Genomic DNA, 20,840 nt, shown 5'->3' with positions numbered 1-20,840 from the left:
ACGCTCAGAGAACAGAGTTTCTCTTAAAGCTTCTGAAAAAAAAGTTTGTGAGCTTCGCCTACACTGTGTGGTGGGCAACTTTAGACACTATATGTGTCTTCATCTTCACAAGCGTGTTCACTTCATCTGCACTTGTGGCCTGTTGTTGAAAATAGCTTTTTTAGTCTTTAAATGTAATCCAAGGCCAGTGAAGCACGTTGTCACTTTCTTGATTGCAGTCTCTACGGTGCCTTCTTAATTTTCGTCCTCTGCTTCTTGCCCTGCATTTGGCGCTCTGCGAATTTGGGCAACAATCTCTTCATCTGTCAGCTGCTCTGTGCTGACAAGGTCATTGTCCACAGTTACATACTAATCGGAAAACTGCTGGCTCCTAGAGGTCTTCTCGATAGCTGACTAGGCACTGGGAAATGCTCGGTCATTCAGTCGCAAAAGGTTTGCGCAGTTGCTGTCGCGTATTGGAAAGCCAGTTTTTCTGAAGCAATTTTTTTTATGATCGTTGGCTCAATCAGTGCTCACACAGTGAAAAGCAGTGCTGCTAATCTGAGGTCTATAACAGAGTCGCGCTTTTATTGCATATCAAAAAGCAAATGTTCAGCTAGGCATGAGCAGTACCTAGATTTCACCGAGTCCATGATACCTTAATCGATGAGCTGTGCTTTGGACGTTGTGCCCGGTGGAAAATGTGCGACCTTTTTAGCATGAAGCTGGGGAAGGTGCTTGTGGCTCGAGCAGTTGTTGAGAAAAAGTACCACATTCTCTTCCTGTCTTTGCATCTTGCTGATGAAGTCCAGCAACCATCTTTTAAAAATATCCTTCGTCATCCAAGCACCATTTTTTGAGTCCCAGGTCTTGAGAATGTGCATATTGCACATGCCGAGCGGTCTTTTGAGATTTCTCTATAACCAGGAGTTCGGTCTACTTGCTCCTGTTCGTGTTGCTCCTTTGACTTCTCGCCACTGTGGCACGTGTCTTCGTCAAAACAAAAAGTCTTTCTTGGCTTTAACTTGTAAAAAATGCGCTTTCATCGGTATTCAAGACATCTCGCTATACATAGCCTTCGTGCAACACAGGAAGAACATCGGCTTTCCAGTCGGCTACAATAGAGTTGTCAACTCTGGCCAACTTTCTGGCAAAACACCCTACGGTAGTTCCATGCCTCAATTTAAATCGGTTCAGGCAACCTTCACTGCACTGAAACTTTCTTGGTTAAGAACAACAGCAAGTTGCTCCGCACAGTTTTGTAGCAGCAGTCTGTCAACGAGGGTATTTCACGAACGGGTGTCATGAAGCCACATTCGCAGGGCCTCTTCGACGTCAGGATATAAAGCGTCATAGAGCCAAAACCTGTATGGTTAGAAGTCACCCGAGACTTTCTTTGCCAAGATTGCCTCCTATTGTTGACGATAGTGTTAACCATCTGCTTCAACATGCTGTATGCCACAATGATGTCCACCTGCTTCTTTCCCTTCTCATCTTGCTCGATGATATCAAGCTTGTCATCAAGGAAAAATCTACTTGTGCTTCGTCACTTGCAATGGTTTATGACGCACAGCATTGGCTGATGCGTTCAACTTCATTGGCTCCATCACACCGCGATCATGTCCGCAACGTGCAGAGGCCGATAGGATGCACAAACACAAACCAAATGGCGAAACAGCCCTGGCTGAACAAAGCACTCGCCATAAGCGTCATGCCATTAATGCCACTAAACCTTTTATTTGGAGAGGGGTCGCTACTAATTCAGTGCTTTCTATTTACTTTTTTAGTTTGGCAACAGTTTTATGCAAAAGGTAGTAAAGTACGACTTTAATGTCTCCTTATTTTTCTTCCTTTGTTTTTTTTTCAGTCAGTGGGCCGACTGTTTCAAAGTTCCCTCGTACAGTAAACAATGGATTATGCAATTGATCATTGGCAGACTGAAGATTGGCAACTTTCATTCTTAAATTGGTACATTAATATTTGTGCGCAACTGCTTATATGCTGTTGTGTATCCTAAGTCTTTAATGCCTCATGCAATGTTTATTTTGATAACACTACACTCATTGCAAATCGTATGTTTTATAAAAAAGGGTGGAAGTCAGCCCCACCAGGCGTGCTACTCTCTTTCAAGCACATATGCCTGGAATGGCCGCCACATGTGTTGATGTTGCTGGTGGGCTGTTCTCATTGTGAAAGTATGCGATGAGATGTTTGAAGCCAGAAGCTATGAAATTTGGGATGTTCGAGGTAGAAAAGTCTGCTGTGAAGGAGTGCTGACTACCTTGCTGGCCTCACATTTTAGTCAATTACATCTGAATGTCAGTTGTACCAAAATCTATTGTAAATGAAACTCAATCAATAGAACAGATAGGGAAATCTGCATAATGCCACAAATTGGTATGTAGTATTCGATTGTCTATTGTAAACAGATTTGTTGTAACAAAGTCGTTCGGTATAAGCAGCGGTAGTGCAGAAACTAACAAGGTAAGTGACCATTTGATCAAATTGATTGCTTAATGCTCCTGTCTGTAGTACTCCTATCGGTAACTGCTTAATACTCCTATTTGTTGGTTGATTGAGCCTCAGTATGTGCTGCAATGTGCTTCGGTATTCCAATTAGCTTTTTATGGATAGTGAATTTTAGGAGTAATACTTAGACTCCAATGTTTTTCTAGCATGCATTCGGGGTGCATATTCCTGAATTGTTACTAGTCTGTAGTGTATTTAATGGAATTTCTCCGAGATGGGTGCTTAATTTAATTACTTAATTTCAACTCTGTTGTAGAACCTTTGCCTTGAATTAATATTTGCAGCAATCATTACTGTACACATGTAAATATCCTGCTTGATGTGTCCACTTCAATGTGGAAGTGAGAAGTAGCCGAGTCCCTGAATCAAAATTTTGTGATGATAAGGCACAAAATACTGACGCTCCAAACGTTGCCTTTGACATTGGTCTGTACTGTTATATTACTGTGCACTAAATTTAATTACAATGAGGGTTACTAATGCCAGATAATGAAATCCTTGTCAAAATCATTTGGAGGGGTGTTATTGTGCTTTGTGGCTTGGGCAATTGGCTTTATTTTTTCGTCATTTCAGTGGAGGAGAAGGAAGAATAAATGTTTGTTCTTCAAAACAGTATAGCGGTGCAAGTTCTGCTTCTACCCTACGTGGGAGGTCTCCTCCCTTTAATGTAGGAAAAAAAAAAAGGAGTGTTTTTTTGCAAAGGTACCATTTGTACTTGTGTAAGAGCCTCACTTTGCTTTTGCAATATTGACGATGCATGCCATGTGCATAAGACCGGGCTGTTTGGTCTAATTATTTTTTCTTTGAGTATCAAATGCACTGCTATCAGCCTTATTTCTCTGCAATGGCACAACACTGCAAAGTAGAAACTTTCTTTTTAATGATGAGTATTTAATCATTCATGTGCACTGCGTAGTCGTGTTACCGCTGTTGTTTATGCTCACTGTACAGGCACTTTTGTGGAATAAGCTATCCTTCATGCCAATAATTGGGGTTCATGATCCGTGCTACATTAGAGCTCTTAACAGTTTAGTAGTACTATATTTGGAATTTGACAACTGCAGTATATATCATTTACTTGGACTATCACTTGTTATAATTTCTGTCAGGTAGCATTGTGCAGCCGATGCTACACAAGATCCGATGCCGGTGCCAGCTGTACTGACTGAGAGTGGGGAATTCCAATTGATACAAAGAATAAAGACAGGTGAATCAATGTTCAGCTTGATAGCAAATTTCTCAGGAAAGCTTCAGAAAACCAAATTGTGTATTTGAGTTGAAAAGATAATTGGGGGAATGTAGGGCTAGTTGGGAATCAAACACAGGGTTACCGGATGCAAGACAAGCACGCTTCCCAAATACCATGATGGCTCTCTAGTTTGAGGGGAATAACGCAGAACTTAGTGAGTGGATGAGTGTGCACTGTAGCCCTTTCTGCTCCTACGTGGCTGTCATTGTTGTTGCTTGTGGCCTCTGCAGGCAGTTATGTTATGGCACCATATGGCAGGATGGTGCCACCCTCCTACAGACCATGGGAACAAGGGTCTAATAATGCTGTCACATTCCCCTTTTAATGACACAGCTTAAGGGGAGATGCGGGTCGAAGACACTTTTTTTTAATATTCATTCGAGAGCAATGAAACTTGAGGTGCTTATAGAACTTTTTATGCTGATTTCGAATATATAATGAGTTGTCTTGCAAGTTGCATACTTTTAGTTTTGCAACATGACAAAGTGCAAAAACTTAAGCCCTTTGCTCCCCTCTTTTCATACCTAAACTTCATTAATTTTTTACAATTGATAGTTCATAATGTTTCAAATGAAGTGTGGAATGCAAACAACTAATTTGAAAGTCTATACAAAATATGTACTAGACGTGAAAAATTTTAACGTGGGAAGTTCATATTTCTCCTACCCTAGTAAAAGTTTACATAATTTTTTTTTATTATATAAAAAGAATATTGAAACTTAAACAAGATAATTGCATTTCTCGTACTTTGGAAAAAATTTGGGAAAAATTTCATGCAGATCTGAGCACCAGAAGTACCCGAAAAAGGAGGGGCACAATGACAAAAATGGCAAAATTTGTGTTTTGAGAAAACAAAGTTTTAAAGTCAAAATTGCATGTTTATTTATCAAAGATATCATTGAATGCGACGAAATTTGTACACTTGTAATGGCAGTGGCCTCCTTGTAGTGGCCACTGCCATTAAAATCGGACTAGCTGCTCGTAGCCCATGCCTACAGAGCGCGCCGCCACAACAGCTTTCACGTTGACAGCGTAGCTATCGCGCGAGCTCCCACTGTCGTATGTTCTCCTCGTGGTCAGTCCGTTACCCGCCACGCTCACGCTGGCCTCCTCGCCTGAAGCTACTCGCCGCGAAGTATATGTCGCCGAAAGAATAGTCTCGGGGCACTCACTGTTTGGGCAGTGGAGTTCGACGAACGACGCAAGTCCTTTCCGTTTGTCGGCCGGTTCCCGGACACGTAATCCCAAATGGCGACACGTCGGACACATTGCACTGCGCACAACAAGCATGTTCAGTGCTGTCACATCAGCAATCAACGAAGACTCGTCGTCCTGTGATTTTTCTTCGTCTTCGAAGAGTCCGATCTTTTTCTGGGATGCACTCACATATTCGAATGCTGCGGCAAACTCGTCGGGCGCATCGGCGTCATTGCCACTACGTTTTGCGGCAGCAGACGATCTTTTCGTGGTATGAGTGTTCGGCTTTGATTTGCGCCGGCGTCCTCGAAATTTGTGCGCCGCATGAAACTTCACAGGCCGGTGACCGCGCTTCCTATGGCTTTCTTCATCCATAACGAATAAGCACTCGAGAAAAGCGTTGTTCAGCTGTGCTGCTCGACGAGACACGGATCCTGCAAGTAGGCTTCACAGCACACACAGGCGCGCAGCGGCCAATGGCGGCTTCCGATCCGTACCACGTGATTTAAAAGCCAGTCGCGGCGCTCGAAAAAGGCGGCAAAAGCGTGTTCTCTTTATTATTTCTTGCGTTGCAGCAGCGCGGGAAACCGTCGCTATTTGAAGAGTGAGGCTCGGTTCTTCGCCTCATGCGGTCGACGATGGCGAGCAGCGGCGCATTATCAGCGGCAAGGTGCTCGAAGATGACACACTTTCGGCCTTTTGACAGCCACCTTGTGCTCTTCAGACGCAATTTTAAAGCATTTCCAGTTGATTCTCGACATAGATTTTTTTTTTTTCAGAATAGTAGAGGTACTAATCTTAACAAAACAGGTGAAAACAAAAAATCGATAATTTTTTAGAAAATTCTCGTTTTTGGACCCGCATCTCCTCTTAATAGCGCACCAATTTTTTCCAATTCTCTGTTTACCTGTTGTTTCTCATAATTTCTGGCTGCCTAGTTGGATGTGTGGCCCATACCCATGTGCAACCCTTGCATTATTCTATTAGTCTATACTATACATCTTGTGTCCCGAGCAGGAAGGCCTGCTGGATGTGACTCTGAGGTTCTCGGATGGCACGTTGACTCCACTGATAGATGTGCCAGAGTCCGACTTCAGCCTTGTCATGGAGAGCCTCGATCCAGGGGTGGTCGCTCTGGCACCAGTGGCAGCCTCTTCGGGTGGCATGACAGCACGGCCGCGGATCGTGGCCATCGGTCAAGGACAGGGAAGCTTATTGCAGGTACGGATCTGAACTCTGATTCAAAGTAAATAAAATGGTGTTCATTTTTCTATTACACAGTCTTAAGAGCACATTTAGGCAGTTTTGTGGGACATACTTCAAGCTAATGTAAGCCAGCAAAACGATAGCGGTGCTTTGATGCAACTCTATTACCATGTGTTCATGCTCTTAGTAGTCATCTGTTGTGCTGGCTTGGTAGCAGTTCATGCTTTCTATATTTCAGCAACATAAGCGTGTTTTCTCTGGAGAAAGCTGCAAACATAACTCTCATCTCTTACAAGATCTCCAACAACCAACTTTCATAGTAACTTTCTTTCCTTATTTTGATCATGCCTTTTTCACGGGTACTGAAACAAAACTTTGTGGGCAAAATAGCCTGTGGTATCGATTTCTGTGAACATGTCTATGTAACCTGCAAAATATCAACAGCGAATATTGCTGGGAAGCAATTTTATGCGAATTATTAAGTTTGCATGTGTGACCGAGTGCTATATGCTGCATATCGCGGCATTGACACTCCAAAAAGTGATCCAGCGTTGACCTCTCCTACTTCCCTCATGTCACCACGCTGCTGCAATAACTTATGATGATGTCATAGTCAATGTTACTAGGTCCTGTCAGTTGTAAAACTGTCTGAGAGTGGCGCAAAAATATGACCATCTGCTGTCTCCTCTTGTGAGGTGGCGCTGCTGCAGCGAACATTCTGGCTGGCTAAGGAAGCTTTACAAGGCAGCGCCGCGCCGCCGACCGAATGTCGCTTCTCTTTATGTCATTCTCTTTCGTTGTGCTGCTCTCCTAAGAACAAAATATTTTAGAAACAGACTTTTTACTTTGTGCACTCTTATAGAGAACAACTAATGTGTGAATGAACACTCAGAATTTTTGTGCGAGGTACAGTCGATCACGGATATATAGAAATCTAAGAGAATCGCGAAATTGTTTGATATATCAATAATCCGAAATACGAAATATGTGTATTCAAGGACTAAGCTAAAGCATTTCAGGCCTCAGAAATTCTTTGAAGCACTAACATAATGATTCGCTCAGAGTATAATGAAGAAAAAAAAGCATGAACTGCAAGTCACCGCACTTTATTTCGCATCACAATAGTCTGTAAACTTCTCTTGCTTCTTGCGTGTCGTCAAGCTCTAGTCATCTTCAATATCATTGAAGCTTTTAGAATAAACAAATTCAGCTCCTTGACCTCAACAGCACTGATGGACGCAGAACGTCGTTGCAAATTTTGTAGCACGGCAAAAGGTTGATTTGCAGTGGAAGCAAAGACATTGGCGTATTCATAACCACATGAGTAAACTTCCATGGCTCCAGCAACGGAAGCCATAAGCTCAGCATCGATGCAGTCAGAAACAGCTTTGTCGTCATCTCCACTGATCAAGTCGCTCACTGTCCTCAGATGGTGCCTGGAAACGCTAAGTCACAGAATTCACCGAGGCACCGTACGACGTTTTCAGCAGTCATGACCCAGCCGTAGTCGTCACCTGGCCCGCAAAGAACGTTTACAATGGTGCTTTACTTGACATCTCTCCAAGCACCAGTCATATTTTTCATCGCTACCTGCAGGTCAACGTTCAACTCCCAAATGAGGATTTATCAGGAACGACGCAAGAAATACACAAGTCCAGAAGGTGCAAAAGACGTCAAGTTCCCACCATCGACATGTTGACGATATCAATATCGCTTGTGACACTGATATTGATGTCACTTGTGCCTTTGTAGCTCAGAGTAGCTGCATTCAGCTGTTTTTATCTGAAAAGCTAAAAAGAATGTAGCCTCCGAGACATGTGTTTTAAAACACAAAACATCGAAAATACATCACGAGGTTGCACATTTCGAAGGCTATGCAGACTATTAAGCGAGAAAAAAAAATGTGAACATGGCAATGAGATTGCTGAGTCATGGTGTCCTCGGCAATTGGTCTTTTTGAAAAACTCTATGCCCGCTCGTTAAGACTTGCAGATCGCACATCAAGCATAACGGTTGCACTCGCAAGCGCCGCGCAATGAACCAGATCAGTGCAATCAAGTGACACCGCCTTTTCGTCACTTGAGCACGAAAAGGAAATGAAACTTGTTAGAACACGTCTGAAAATTGATCAATACTTCCTGTGAAAAAATGCACTCCCTGGGCTTCTGCGCGGCACAGCGTTCTATATAGCAGATGTTCCCCTGTGAAGGAGTTCGATATACGTGTGCACCGGTCCCATACTTTTGCATGGCAAATTCAAAGGGATTTTCAACTTTTTGATATAGCCAATAATTCAATATATACGAGTTTGATACATCCAGCCTCGAGTGTATATTGTTTTATGTACGAATATAATGGGCCGGTTACATAACAATACAAAAGCGCACGTTTGGCAATATTCCCAGAAGACATGCTTTCTAGTTTACTACAGCTACCTTCTGACTGTTTACTAGTCAAAAATTTGTATCTCTTGTTTAAAAATGTATCAGCGTAACAACGAAAAAATTCAACACTTTGCGCGAAAATTCGAACATATGTTTTGTGCAGCCAAGAAGAGAGACACAGCACCCCTCTAGGTCCGCAAATAGTTTACTTAGAGCGTCTTACATTCTGGGCAGGTGTTGTTTACTGGGCTTGTGAGAACAGTGAATTTCGGGTTCCAAACGAATTCGAAGCGTTGGTCAAATAAATTTTGAGACGAATTCGAATAGTATGTAGATGACATATTATAAAGAAAAAGGGGCACATTTGATTTGTCGTGACCAAACTTAGCCGCACAATATTTTTTTTAAGTTACAGCAAGGTCTGTTCAGCTGTCATTTTTTTGCATCAAAGAAAGTAGAAGCAACTTTGAATAGTAGCAGCATTTGACTTTTAGTAGAATGCTAGTGATAGCTTGTGAACTTTTTATGTTTTAAAATTTGCTATACTTGTAGTGTATAAATTGGTATAACGAGCTTTTAAACTGAAAAAAATGAATCTATATGAGGGTAATATCTTTATTTAACCTTGAAGTGGGGTGTATCGGCAAAGCTGATTTTTTCTGGATTTGTGTTTTCATGGTTCAGCGCCACTTCACTGCAGTGAAACCACTTTTACAAGAAGTTACATGCGAACTAATATACATCTATAGATCTTTTTATGGCTTAGCACTACTATAATGCAGTGAAATCATTTTTATAGGGCATAGATGCAGATTAATATTAATTTATTCGTTCGTCTCGAATAATTTGAATTTTTTATTTCAAATTCGATTCAAAGCAAATTCGAATACTGCATTATTCGTTTGGTGATTCAGAGCATACGGATATTGGCACAAGCCTAGTGTTTGCAATCATGACAGTGCATGTCTTCCATCTCCACGCCTTGCCCTGTCTTGTGCCAACCGTTGACGACTAGATTTCTGGATACAGATTGGCAGGGATACCTTGGCACAGTTTCCTTTAGTTAGTGTAGCTGAGCAGACATTTCAAGTCACGAAGTGAAGTCATTTGGACGGACGAATTCGTAGCATAGGTGGATGGCGGTACAAGTAGGTCGTTTGCACTAACAGTTAGCTTAAAAGCTCACTTGATATTGTCACGGCTTTTTCAGTGCAATTGGAATAGCATTTTTGAGTACAAGAACAACCGTATCACCAACTGCTTCTGCCGACCATCCTTGCACTCTTTCGCTAGCGTCTCGCGGTGGTTGAAAGCTTGTCGAAGAGCGATGCAGGGCTTTCCACGGCAACCGCGTCGTCTGTAGAACACCCTAGTTTGCCATGGTCAAAATGACTGGGCACTACGTTTTCATTTTCACCTTCATTTCGTTTCGACACTTAATGTCAATGGCTGGCAGCACAGTGAGAAGCTTGTGAGTCTTTGAGGGCTCTGATATATGTTTCGGAAAACTGGGAAAGAGACGTAAAGCATCTTTCAGCGTCCATTTATCACGTGGTATGATGACCACTTCATCATTGACGTTGTGGATGAAACCTATAACAAGGTCTTCTGGCTGAGAGTGCAGGTGACACTTGACACAAAAGCTTGTGAGTTCTTTGTCGAGCCTCGTAACGGTGCGCTATCATTCGCGAAGACCTGAAGCAGTCTTCAGGGGCCTGAGAAAAGACCTCGCTTAAAGATTGCTCTGAGTCGTAGCCACTCTTGCAGCCGGTCACATAACACCGAAGCATATTTGCTCAAAAGGCACGCGGCGTTATTCTGGCGCATAGATAACCAACACGAGCCAAAAAAAAGTGTGCGCTTCGGTGTCTCTGCCCAATGTAACGTTGCCTCTGCCAGAGTTGCTTGCATTGCTCGCCTTTGAGCCGACAGCGCTGCGCAAGCGCGACAGAAAGGAGTCAGGTGCCGTGGCAGAGTTGGACTACTGAAATTATCTCCAGTAAACTCGCGATAATTCAAAGTTTGATAATTCATACTTTTGCTAATCAAAGAAAATTCCTTTTGGTTGGCCCTCTATTCTTGTAATGTATTTAAAAGCCTCTTAATTTTCATACCAGAAAATATCTGCCAGTTTCTCACTCATATTTAAAATTTTGCATGCGTACGTAATTGTAACAGTATAAAAGTGAGAAATAAGCATTTCTGGCCTTCAAGGAAAAAGGCATTGATAGTGAAGAAATGTTTGAAACGAAGCACACGCATGGTAAACCGTGGTGCTTCTCAACTGGTATAGAGAGCTTTGTTTTTAAGGAATATATAGCAAAGAAGCAGTTGGCAATTCACGATTTATTTAAAAGGTCTCATCAGCAGCATATGGCCAATAAACTTGTGGACCTTATACCTGTTCTTTCTGTTCATTGTGTGCATTGAGGGTTGAAAAACGCTAAAAAAATTTTTATTGTGATGAAATGATTGCCTAACCATAATATGGGGTGCCACATCACCCAAAGTCGTATATCTGAGAACTTTTGATAATTCAAACTTTTTGATAATTGAAACGAAATCCAGAGGTCCCTTTGAGTTTGAATTAACGAGAGTCAACTGTGGTAACATTGGTCGTAGTCACCATTACTATTCTTAAGAATTGGTGCCGGCAGCTCTACTACTCAGCGGCTGCTTGCGAGTCCGTGGCCACTGCACACACATTCAGATTTTTTGTGTCTGATAACACCGCTTTCCTGTTTCCTGTTTGAAAGGACTTCTTGATGGTGACCACGTGGAAGTGGATCACAGTTCTTTGTGCTCACATAGTCGAGTATTGCACACAATAAATGGTGATAGTTGCACCTGGTGGCTTGGTGTCATTGGAGCTCTCTCAAACGGAAACTGTAACTGGTTGGTGATGATCACCCTTTATATAAATACTTGTTGCACACTACAGATAATTCTTGCATTATTCACACACTGTCCAGATATATGAGGAGTGATCAGATGTGTTCAATCTCATTGGAGGCCCAGTGTGGTCAGAAAATAACAGTAGTATTACTACCTTACAAATTTGCTGAATTGTAATGGGCTCAGGGCCGTAATGAGAAAATAGAGGAGTGCACAGGGTAAAAATCTGTCCTCTGTGTCCTCTGTGTTTAATCCTTAACGCATCTTTGCATTCTCTCCTCCTGCTATCAGTTGAGCCTGGAGCTGGGCAAAGCTTGTCAACGGCGGCGGCGTGGTGCCCCTCTGGCCTGGGCACGTGCCAGGGTCAATGCCCGGTTCAATTCGGCCGGTGCCAGTGGTAGCCTGGATGCAGTGCCCTACCAGGACGGTGCACGACACCTGGAGCCGTCGGTGCAGGCACACCACAACCGGGCCGCTCTCTCGACCGATGGATCTCGTTCACTCATGGCCTCACCACTGGAGCTTGGCCTGTATGCCCTCCTTGGGGTGCTGGGACTGGCCGCTGCTGTCATGGTCACGGGCTGCACTGTGCTTGCAGTGAAATACCAGAAGCATGCGGTGAGTGTGCTACTATGTCAGCCACTCTGGCATATTGTGTCTGGCATATTGTGTCTGAAGTACTCTATATAAGCGTGTGTGGTGATGTAATTAATGGGTCACATACACTTTCAGCGTCGCAAAGACCAAACAACATGCCTTACCAAGGCAAATTTGAACTTGATTCGCACCATTACTTTTTGCAACGAATGCACTTACCACTCACAATGTTATAAATAAAATTATAGAAATGAAAGAGTAGTTGCTTTATTAACTATTCAATAATGCAGCTCTATAAAGGAAACAAGTAGTTTCCCACGCCTAAGCAAAAATGTATTGTATCAGTAATATTAAGTTGGGCTTTCATGAATGCAAGCTATCTTTTGCAGGAATGCTGCATAGTGCTATATCTTTTTGACACAATATCAATATTGTTAAGACCCGGCGTATTGTTTGCTTTCTTTCCTTTCTAGCTTCAGTTTTGATTCCTGACTTTTGACGGAGCTGGTAAGGTGATGGGCGTTAGTGGTTCCAAAACCTATTTTGAAAGAACTTTGTTAGCAAACACTGCTTGCTCACTGTGACCTTGTGGCTAACCCTTTTGACTTGATCATTATGTCGGCAGGACGTCAACAGCACCGCTGTCGCTGTGCAACCTACTGCCACTGCTGCTCCCCCCTCGCACCCTCGCCGCCCAGTGTCTAACGCCCACGACTGGGTCTGGCTGGGGCGGGCCACGCTCGAACGCAGCTCTGTCAACACGCGCTGCTCCCAAGCGCTGGTGGCCCCTGAGGACCATTCCAAAAGCCCCCCGAACTCCCTGCCTTATCCTGCCACCACGGGCCGAATCACTGTCGTCGACAACAACACGGCGCAGAGCATGGGCGAGGACCTTGCCGTTAACAAGAAGGGCGGAGGAGCCCAGCCACGCATCCGCACCAACCCCATGCTCACCTTCACCCGACCGCCTCCGGTTCCCCCGCACCGAACCACATCACGCACCAGTCCCGCCACCGACTCGGTGCAGAATGTGCCACTGCTGGGCCACAATAACGGCAACGGACACCACCAGAGGGTGTTGTCTCCGCACGTTCGGATTCAGTCACCCAGCTCCAAAATAGCCTCGTCCGGATCGAAAACCACTTCGCCCGACTCAAAGACGACATCACCGGACACAAAGTCCACGTCTCCGGGAGGATCAAAGACGACATCGCCTGAATCCAAGTCTGCGTCACCCAGCAACAGGAATGTGCTGCCACCCATCTGCAAGGTTGTGAAGGCAAGGGCCAATGGGAAGACAGTAGCGGGGAACACCCTGGAGTGGGAGGATGTTACCAAAGGCATGAACTACGACCAGCTGGTCGAATACTTTGACTCGCTGAAGGAGTCGAGTGCCTAGACGGCAACAGCAGATGCCAGAGTTACCGTTGTCGAGTGTGATTTGTGTGCCAGCTGTAATTAATATGCAACCTCGCAAGATTTGACAAAAGGTTGCCTCAAGGCAGTGCTCTCATGAACTCGGAACAGTGAACTTACTTACGCATGCTGTGGAGACGGGTTGGTGTTCCTTCAGTTTGCCCCCGCGCCGCCACCAGCTTGTTGCATGGAGCTACAATCAACCATCCTTTGCCTCCCATATTGTTCATTTTCTTTTGGCTGACTGTCAGTGCTTCTTGCACAGCCTGCTTGCAGCGGCAGGCTCACTGATTTTCGAGACACGGGGTGAAGTTCTTGCAGGTCTTTTTCTGGTGGATTTGTCTGGGTGAGCACCTTTTGTGGCAGCTGCCTTGTTTGTGCCTGAGGGTGGGGAAGTGCGTTGCTGTGTGACAAGGGCGTTGTCAGCTTCCTCTAACGAGTACGCACAGTCGCAAAGTGGGTGAGTTGAAGCCTGCAGTGCCCTTTGTGTCTTCTTACTTCCCAGTTATGTAATATAGCCTTCTCTTGCGCACCCTGTCGCATGGTTAAGCGTGATGTCCATTTGTGTGCTTCAATGTGCTGCCTTTTATGCTCACTGTATTCGACAGTGTTGACCGTATTGTGTTGCCGCTGTGCTTGTGACAAGTTGTGACATTAATTTATTGCAGCAGCGTGAGCCTAAGAGGATCATTCAAAGTGTTTCTTCTGCCGATCGGCATCGTTATTTGGCTATGGTCTACGCCGCTGCATGCAAACTATTTATAAGAGAAGTTCGAGGGGATTAGAACTCGCATGGATGTAGCTGATTGCATAAAACCTCGCATTTTGACGCAGAGAAGGCAATGGAATTCCAAGAAGCACTTTTGTTGCGACGATATCTTGTAGCAGAAGCTCATTACTCATGAAACTGTTCACGGTGATTTGAAAGCATGTTTCCGTTAGGTTGGGGAAATGTGGAACAAAGTGCGTTTGTCACGCTTTTCAATGCAGCCAGAGCTCAAACCCACCCAGCATATGCATGCTAGTGTGTGTCAGCTTGCGACTACTTGTATGCATGTATACACGCACATATGCATACACCTGCACTAGTCAGATGTGGGCGCACGAGCTACATCATTTTGTTGTGCGTCTCAAGCCCTGTAATCATTGCATACCAATGAAAATATGTGACTGCCTAGTCAGCTTGGTACTGCAGCATCCATGTAGGTGAAATGCAGACATGCTTACTAATTCGTGAGCTGAAATACAGTGCTGCATCAAGGCAAACATCTTGAACGTTCATTTCTGAAATAAAATGAAAATCTGAATGTTCAATGTAATCGGAAGCATTTGAAAGCACTACAGATATAAATTTTTAACTGACTTATGCCAAGATGTGCTGTGAGCTTGCTTCCTATGTTGTTCTGGATTATTGTTTCTCGCAAGGCGTAGCTGGCGCATAGGCACGTATCGGTGAGCTTCTGCACACCAGAAACTATTATGGTGTTTGGGGTCGAGGCAAGTCAGTATTCTTTTTTCATTTTTAAATTTTTCTTTATGTTCAATTTATAATGCTCAAACTTGGACAAGCTCATTGCTGCTCATTCCATGCTCATCACGGATCTGCACCTAATTATAGCATAGCCTTTGTGAATGTTTTTTTAATTGATGTGCAGTGTGCATTTGAATCTTAGTTGTTTTGTTTACACTTTTACGTAATAAGAAAGCAACTGCATATCATATTACATTTCGTATGTTTGTCTTATGGTTGACTGTAGCTTTACTAGTGCTAGTTTTATTCGAACATTTAAAAACAAAGTATTTCGCAATTATTTACACTTGTGCACCAAAAATCTCAGGAAGACATCTTCTGCACTTGAACTTCCCATTTCTGCGGAAGCTATTCAAGAACTTTGGGAAGTCTTTGGCATCCGAGTGGTGAGGTGGGGTCAGAAAGGGTTATGGGGCAGTCACTTCTTTTCAGCAAGCATTCTGACTGGCGGGGGGGAAGGGTAAATTTTTAGTGAGGGGCAGTGGAGCTAGACTACTCCCCCTTTAGCTTGTTCGGGCATAACTATGCCTCAGAGTTCTTAATATCTCAATGAGCACATAGATGACTGGGAAAGGTCATTGGTTTTGAATGGATTTAGTCAGCTGAAAAAACTCAAAAAAGTCAGTGCCACTAATTTATTGTGCATGCTTGCTTTTGGAATGAAATTCATACTGCAAAGTGACAAACTATTTATTAGTTTGGCATTTCTCTGTCTTTCCTTGTTTCCCTTTTCATGATATGTATTTAATGCCAGTTTGTCTCATAAACTCAAGCACCGACTTGCTCAAGACGTTTTTAGCTGGCACTGAGTTTGCCTTTATTAGGGTTAATCAGTTGACCCCTTCAGCAACTCTCTTGGAGGTTTTTTGGAACTTCATAGTTTGGTTGGAGGGACCATTACGTCTACAAATGTGGAAAAACACAAGACAGCATCAACACCATTCCACATAAAAACATGTTTAAAGGGCTTGTATAAATATATTTCTGTCCCTGAGGATTACATTTGTTCTGCAAAGAGAGTATTAGTTTAAATTACTAAATCAGTAGTTACATACTGAAGTATCTTTCTAGTGCATCAAAAATTATTTTCATTATGTTTCCTATGCTTGAAAAAGTGCATTGGGGGTATCGAACTTTGTGTATTGCAAGTGATTTAAGTATAGCTTTCTTGGTATGAATGGTGAAGGGCACAGCCAGAGTGATTCGTAGGCACACAGTCACTACGATTTAGTACTCCCAGATTCCATTTGTGTCTGATCCCGAGAAGAAGCAAAGAAGTATTGGGGTGACTGCCTTCCCTCTGCCTTTTCCCCTCTCACCTCACCCTTTCAATGCCACTCTAGCAGCTGCTTCACTGTCATTTTGCACGTTTTTTAGAGCACCATTGCTGCTTTGTAGTCATTACAGTTTTTAAAGCCCGAAGGACCCTGCATCTCGTGTTGTGTGCAATTTTTTTACGGACTGCTCTACTTTTGTGAGTGGCATCTTGCGTTGGCTGTATTGTCCATACCTTCTATATGGACTTTGTTGTTTGTATTCAATTCTTACTTTTTACTGTTTTTTGCGGGGAATTTTTTTTATGGACCAAGGTTGTACTTTGAGAATTCCAAGCAGAATTACCTTTTTTGCTGCTATGCATCACTTTCTCGTGGTGGCATCTGCATCCTGAAAAAAAGTTCAGATTTTAAATAAGCCTGAACCAGAATGTACAATACAGATATCTATATATACATATATATATTACCACTTGCGGTGTATTTCAAGCTGTATATACAATTTACAAAGCTGAACTTCTGGCATCACTCTGCTCGTTTCTGTCAAGCAGTGATTGAACTGCTGCTTTTGTCGCTGAGCAGAACTTGTAATGGCTGTGTAAATGTCATTCATGAAACTGTTTGCATTGCAAGTAAGCAAAAAAAAATGCATTTTCATTTTGTTTTTTCCTTATCCTTCAACATGAACACCAAGACAGCAGCACACTTTTGCTGTTTGTCTGCTTAGCAGCTGTTTTTGCTTGCACATTATTTAGAATGCAGTTCCGAGTGATCTCTCATACCAAAGGGAAGGCAGATATTTTATTGAAGAGATATTTTGAATCGTCTTACTGATAGTGAGATATACTACTTAGTTTTTGGTTCTAATTGTGTGTGGGGACCGTTAATGTGAGCTGCACTGGTTATATAGTAATGCAAGCTCAGGAGTATGATATGAAAAGCTGTCAATACCAGTCAAGCTACCCATTATGACAGCATTGCTAACGTTACTAGTTTATCTAATTAACTGAAGCTATTTTCTGTTTATCCTTTCTGTGTCCATGTAAAATCTTGGCATTGTCATCAGGCACTGACTGCATTGTACTGCCATAATATTGAAGCTTACACGAAACACTGAACAAATGCTTCTTAGAACTTTCATTTAACTCTGACTTCACATATCTCTAAATCTTACCAATTCATGCAGGCAGTGTGCTCCACGGACAATTGCAGCTAACACAATGGAAATACATGGAGCACATGTTATAATCTAAAGAAACTAAGTACGTGTGTTCTGGCATCCCGCCAACTGTCATTTGTGAACCAGCTAAGGTGGGTTTGAGTGCGAAGAAAAGCTGTTACTCCTTGTTAGCAGGCTTTACTTCATAATACTACGTCATGCAAGGAGGTGTTAAAGTTTCTTTGCTTCTTGAGGTTACTAAAACTGTCTTTACGTATTACCATGCGTCCAGCTTTACAGGGATGAGGCAAGTGAATTCATGAGTTTATGAGGGGTTGAAGTACAAACATCAGCAACAGACGTTGGTTGACATACAAGTTCTTGCATGGTGCCAAGGCATGAAAGTTTAGTGCCACTGTTTTGTGTGTGGCTTAGTGTGAATTGATAGTTTTTTTGTTGTCATACAAGAAGACTGCTGTCATTTTGGCAAAACTAATAACAGAGCATCATCCCTTCTTTCCAATTGTTCTGTTGCTGTAAACCTGCTATGTTTGTTCTGCTCACTTGGAATTTCTGAAGTCATTTCTTCATAAGGACTTTCTGTGGTTAGATTGTGCATTGATACCATTGATGAAATGTGCATATCACAGCATATATTTTTGAAGCCATCATTTATTGTCTGTTATTTGCTTTTTCATGTAAGCTTCTGTAATATTAGGTTGTAGCACATAAAGTTTCATGAGAGGTCTTCATAATGTATGAGTATAATGCAAGCAAAATGTCAAAAGCAGCGTCTGTTAGATTTCGCTAGGTTGACCATCCAGCTCGACGACTAGTTCTGCAAAATGTGCACATTGTTTACTACATTTATTAGACATACATGATACACATCCCTAAAGTGCATGTCACTGTAGCTTGCCTAGGATGTCTTGCTTGCTTGAACAGGTATGCACAAATAAGGGTATGCTATATCATTCATTTTTAAGTTGTTAAGCCGATTTCATTACTTCTATGCATCATTATTTAACAAATGCACAAATTCCTCATCACTTAATTACCTAGTCTGTACTTGGCTTCTGTATAGGCTAGCATCAGAATACTTTGGTATATTTTCACGTTACTTGATGTGTATTAAGGTGTAGAATCTTCTCACAAAGGTTACATCTCTATATTATATCATACATATGCATGCATGTTTGCAGAAAGACTGCTGTTTAGTGAATGTTGAAATCTTGTCCCGGCATTTGTACATGTAGTGTGTTTCCGTTTGTACTGTTAGCTTTTGTTACCACTTTTGTATGCAACAAAACACACATTTTAACTGGCCACATATATTGTGACCGGCAGTGTTGATGTTCTAATCAGTCAGACATCAACTATATGTTCTTTTGTATAGTAGTTCATTGCTTTGTTGACATAATGAGGCCAAATATAGTACGTAATTGTTATAAAAGGTGCAATTTTAATGGGATCATTCTAGCCTTGCACTAATTACAAATGCTGTGTACAAAGATGCCAAGGGCCTCTCAGATGTGGTCTTTGTATTCTTTGGTCTTATTATAACACTGACACAGGTGCAGTTAGGCTGATTGCAGAGTCTGGAAGCCCACTGGGTTACATTATAAGGGTGCCGAGGACTATATGATTGATGAAAATGAAAATAATTGGCGCAGTAGTAAGGCATAAAAAATTGCAGAGTAAGTTATAAAAGCAACTCCATGTAGTTATATTTGAACTGACTTTTTAACACTGCAAGATCACAAGGAGGATAGGAACCCTAGAAACATGAAGATATACTATATGAAACACTAATTTTGCTGTTCTACCAATTTTTTTTGTTAGAGACAAACTGCATTTACTTGTCCATTTTACAAATGGCTACTAAACTTAATCCTCTTCATTTTCCTTTCAAGGACGTCTTTCTTTTTTTTTTTCAGACATTGTAGATGTATTTTAAAGGCTTCTATACACTTTTGTGGAAGGCTGAATCAATAATTCTTTGCATGTAGCACCAAAAGAACTGTGAAGGTATTTCACGTAGGGTAGCAATTGTGAGTGGCATTATAGAAAATCGATAAGCATAAACTGCAAAAGTACGCAGAATAAAGGGCAATGCCTTGTATAGAAATGCAGCACTTAAAATGCATTGCTTTGCTCTGTAATTTGGAGCATGTAGATATTCACTTGAGGTTCAGCATGAATATATTCTGCCAGGAGGGGCAGGTGCATGCCTAGAAGGTGAGAATAACAAGCAGATTTCATCATATATTTTTTTTAGTCATAGTCAGTGAATTCGACGTGCCGGCCAGCACATGCTGGCTCAAACACCAGTCCCAAATGCCTTTGATGCCTGCATTGTGTTCACAACAAAATTGTGAGTGGCAGCAGCGAATGTACCCGCAATATGGGCGCCGTGCTTTGTACCATACAAGCTTACACATTGCTACACCCCCACAAAACTACAATGGCACATGAACGTTTCAGATTACCATTTTCAGTGATGTCTGCTTGAGCATTCGCACATCTATTCATACTTCTGTGCGCAGGCATGGATAACTTTGCCGGCAGCCTCAAATGTGGCCGATCTTAAAAAATTATCTTTGTCTTTTTCACCATCTACACCGGCGCTTCTCTGCATAAAGTCTTTCCCATTTCAGCCACATTTCATACGCCTGCATTAGTGCTCTGCATGTAACGCGACCGCCTTTCTTGTACTTTTGCACCCCTTCTTCCATCTTCAGTCTTAAGGTGATGTTTATTTATTTGACGTGTTTGTACAGTCTCTGCATAATACCAAAAAAAAAAAAGAAAATGTGTACATACCTGCATTACTTAAAAGCGTTGTGCAACTATGCTGATGGTACTCATACACTATATATGACAGCTGCAGCAGCAACTGCAGTGCATATACAGATGATGACCTTGATGCTGTATAGATAGGAAGAGCTCTTGTGTAGGCACCTCTAGTCACGAGGGGAAACATTAATTGCCCTCAGTGTTTCTTTTGTACTTGTTTTGAGCAAGCCAATAAACGTGAAGCCCCTGGATGTCTTCATGTCTAGAGTTTTTTTTTTTTTTTTACGCGTGCACCTGCGAGCAACCACGGAAGTATTTGTGGCAGGATCCTTATACATTACAGGTTTTGACCTCGACTGCTGTGTATGATGCGTCTGGAGGTGCGACAGCTGCACATATTGTGCATGTTTAATAGGGTTCTATTTTTTCATTCTCAGCTGCTTCAAAACAGCCTAAAAAACAAGGATTTTCCTATGTCAGCATTATTGGAAAAGAAAGAGGCGAAGTTGATTTTCCAAGCAGTGCCAGGAATATCAAGCAAATAAGGTATTCGCAGAACACATGAATGTGCCCAAGCGCATTTCTTGTATGCACCTTTCTAATGAATGCCCATGGTGCTTCCACAATC

General features: G+C 42.4%; 1 protein-coding gene across 1 annotated transcript in view; it reads left to right on the top strand.

Annotated features, from left to right (window-relative positions):
* The window catches only part of LOC142804106 (transmembrane protein 132E-like), a 79,608-nt gene extending 59,145 nt beyond the window's left edge, over positions 1-20,463 (top strand). Inside the window, exons 12-14 of the mRNA XM_075890683.1 lie at positions 5,972-6,175; positions 11,731-12,057; positions 12,662-20,463. Coding sequence (XP_075746798.1) covers positions 5,972-6,175; positions 11,731-12,057; positions 12,662-13,435 — 1,305 coding nt within the window. The 3' untranslated portion in view covers positions 13,436-20,463. The remainder of the gene's footprint in view (positions 1-5,971; positions 6,176-11,730; positions 12,058-12,661) is intronic.
* The last annotated feature ends 377 nt before the right edge of the window (positions 20,464-20,840 follow it).

Source organism: Rhipicephalus microplus, chromosome 3, assembly GCF_043290135.1.
Source record: "Rhipicephalus microplus isolate Deutch F79 chromosome 3, USDA_Rmic, whole genome shotgun sequence".
NCBI lineage: Eukaryota > Metazoa > Arthropoda > Arachnida > Ixodida > Ixodidae > Rhipicephalus > Rhipicephalus microplus.
The sequence above is the reverse complement of the archived record's forward strand: the minus strand, read 5'-3'. Positions and strand labels throughout refer to the sequence as shown.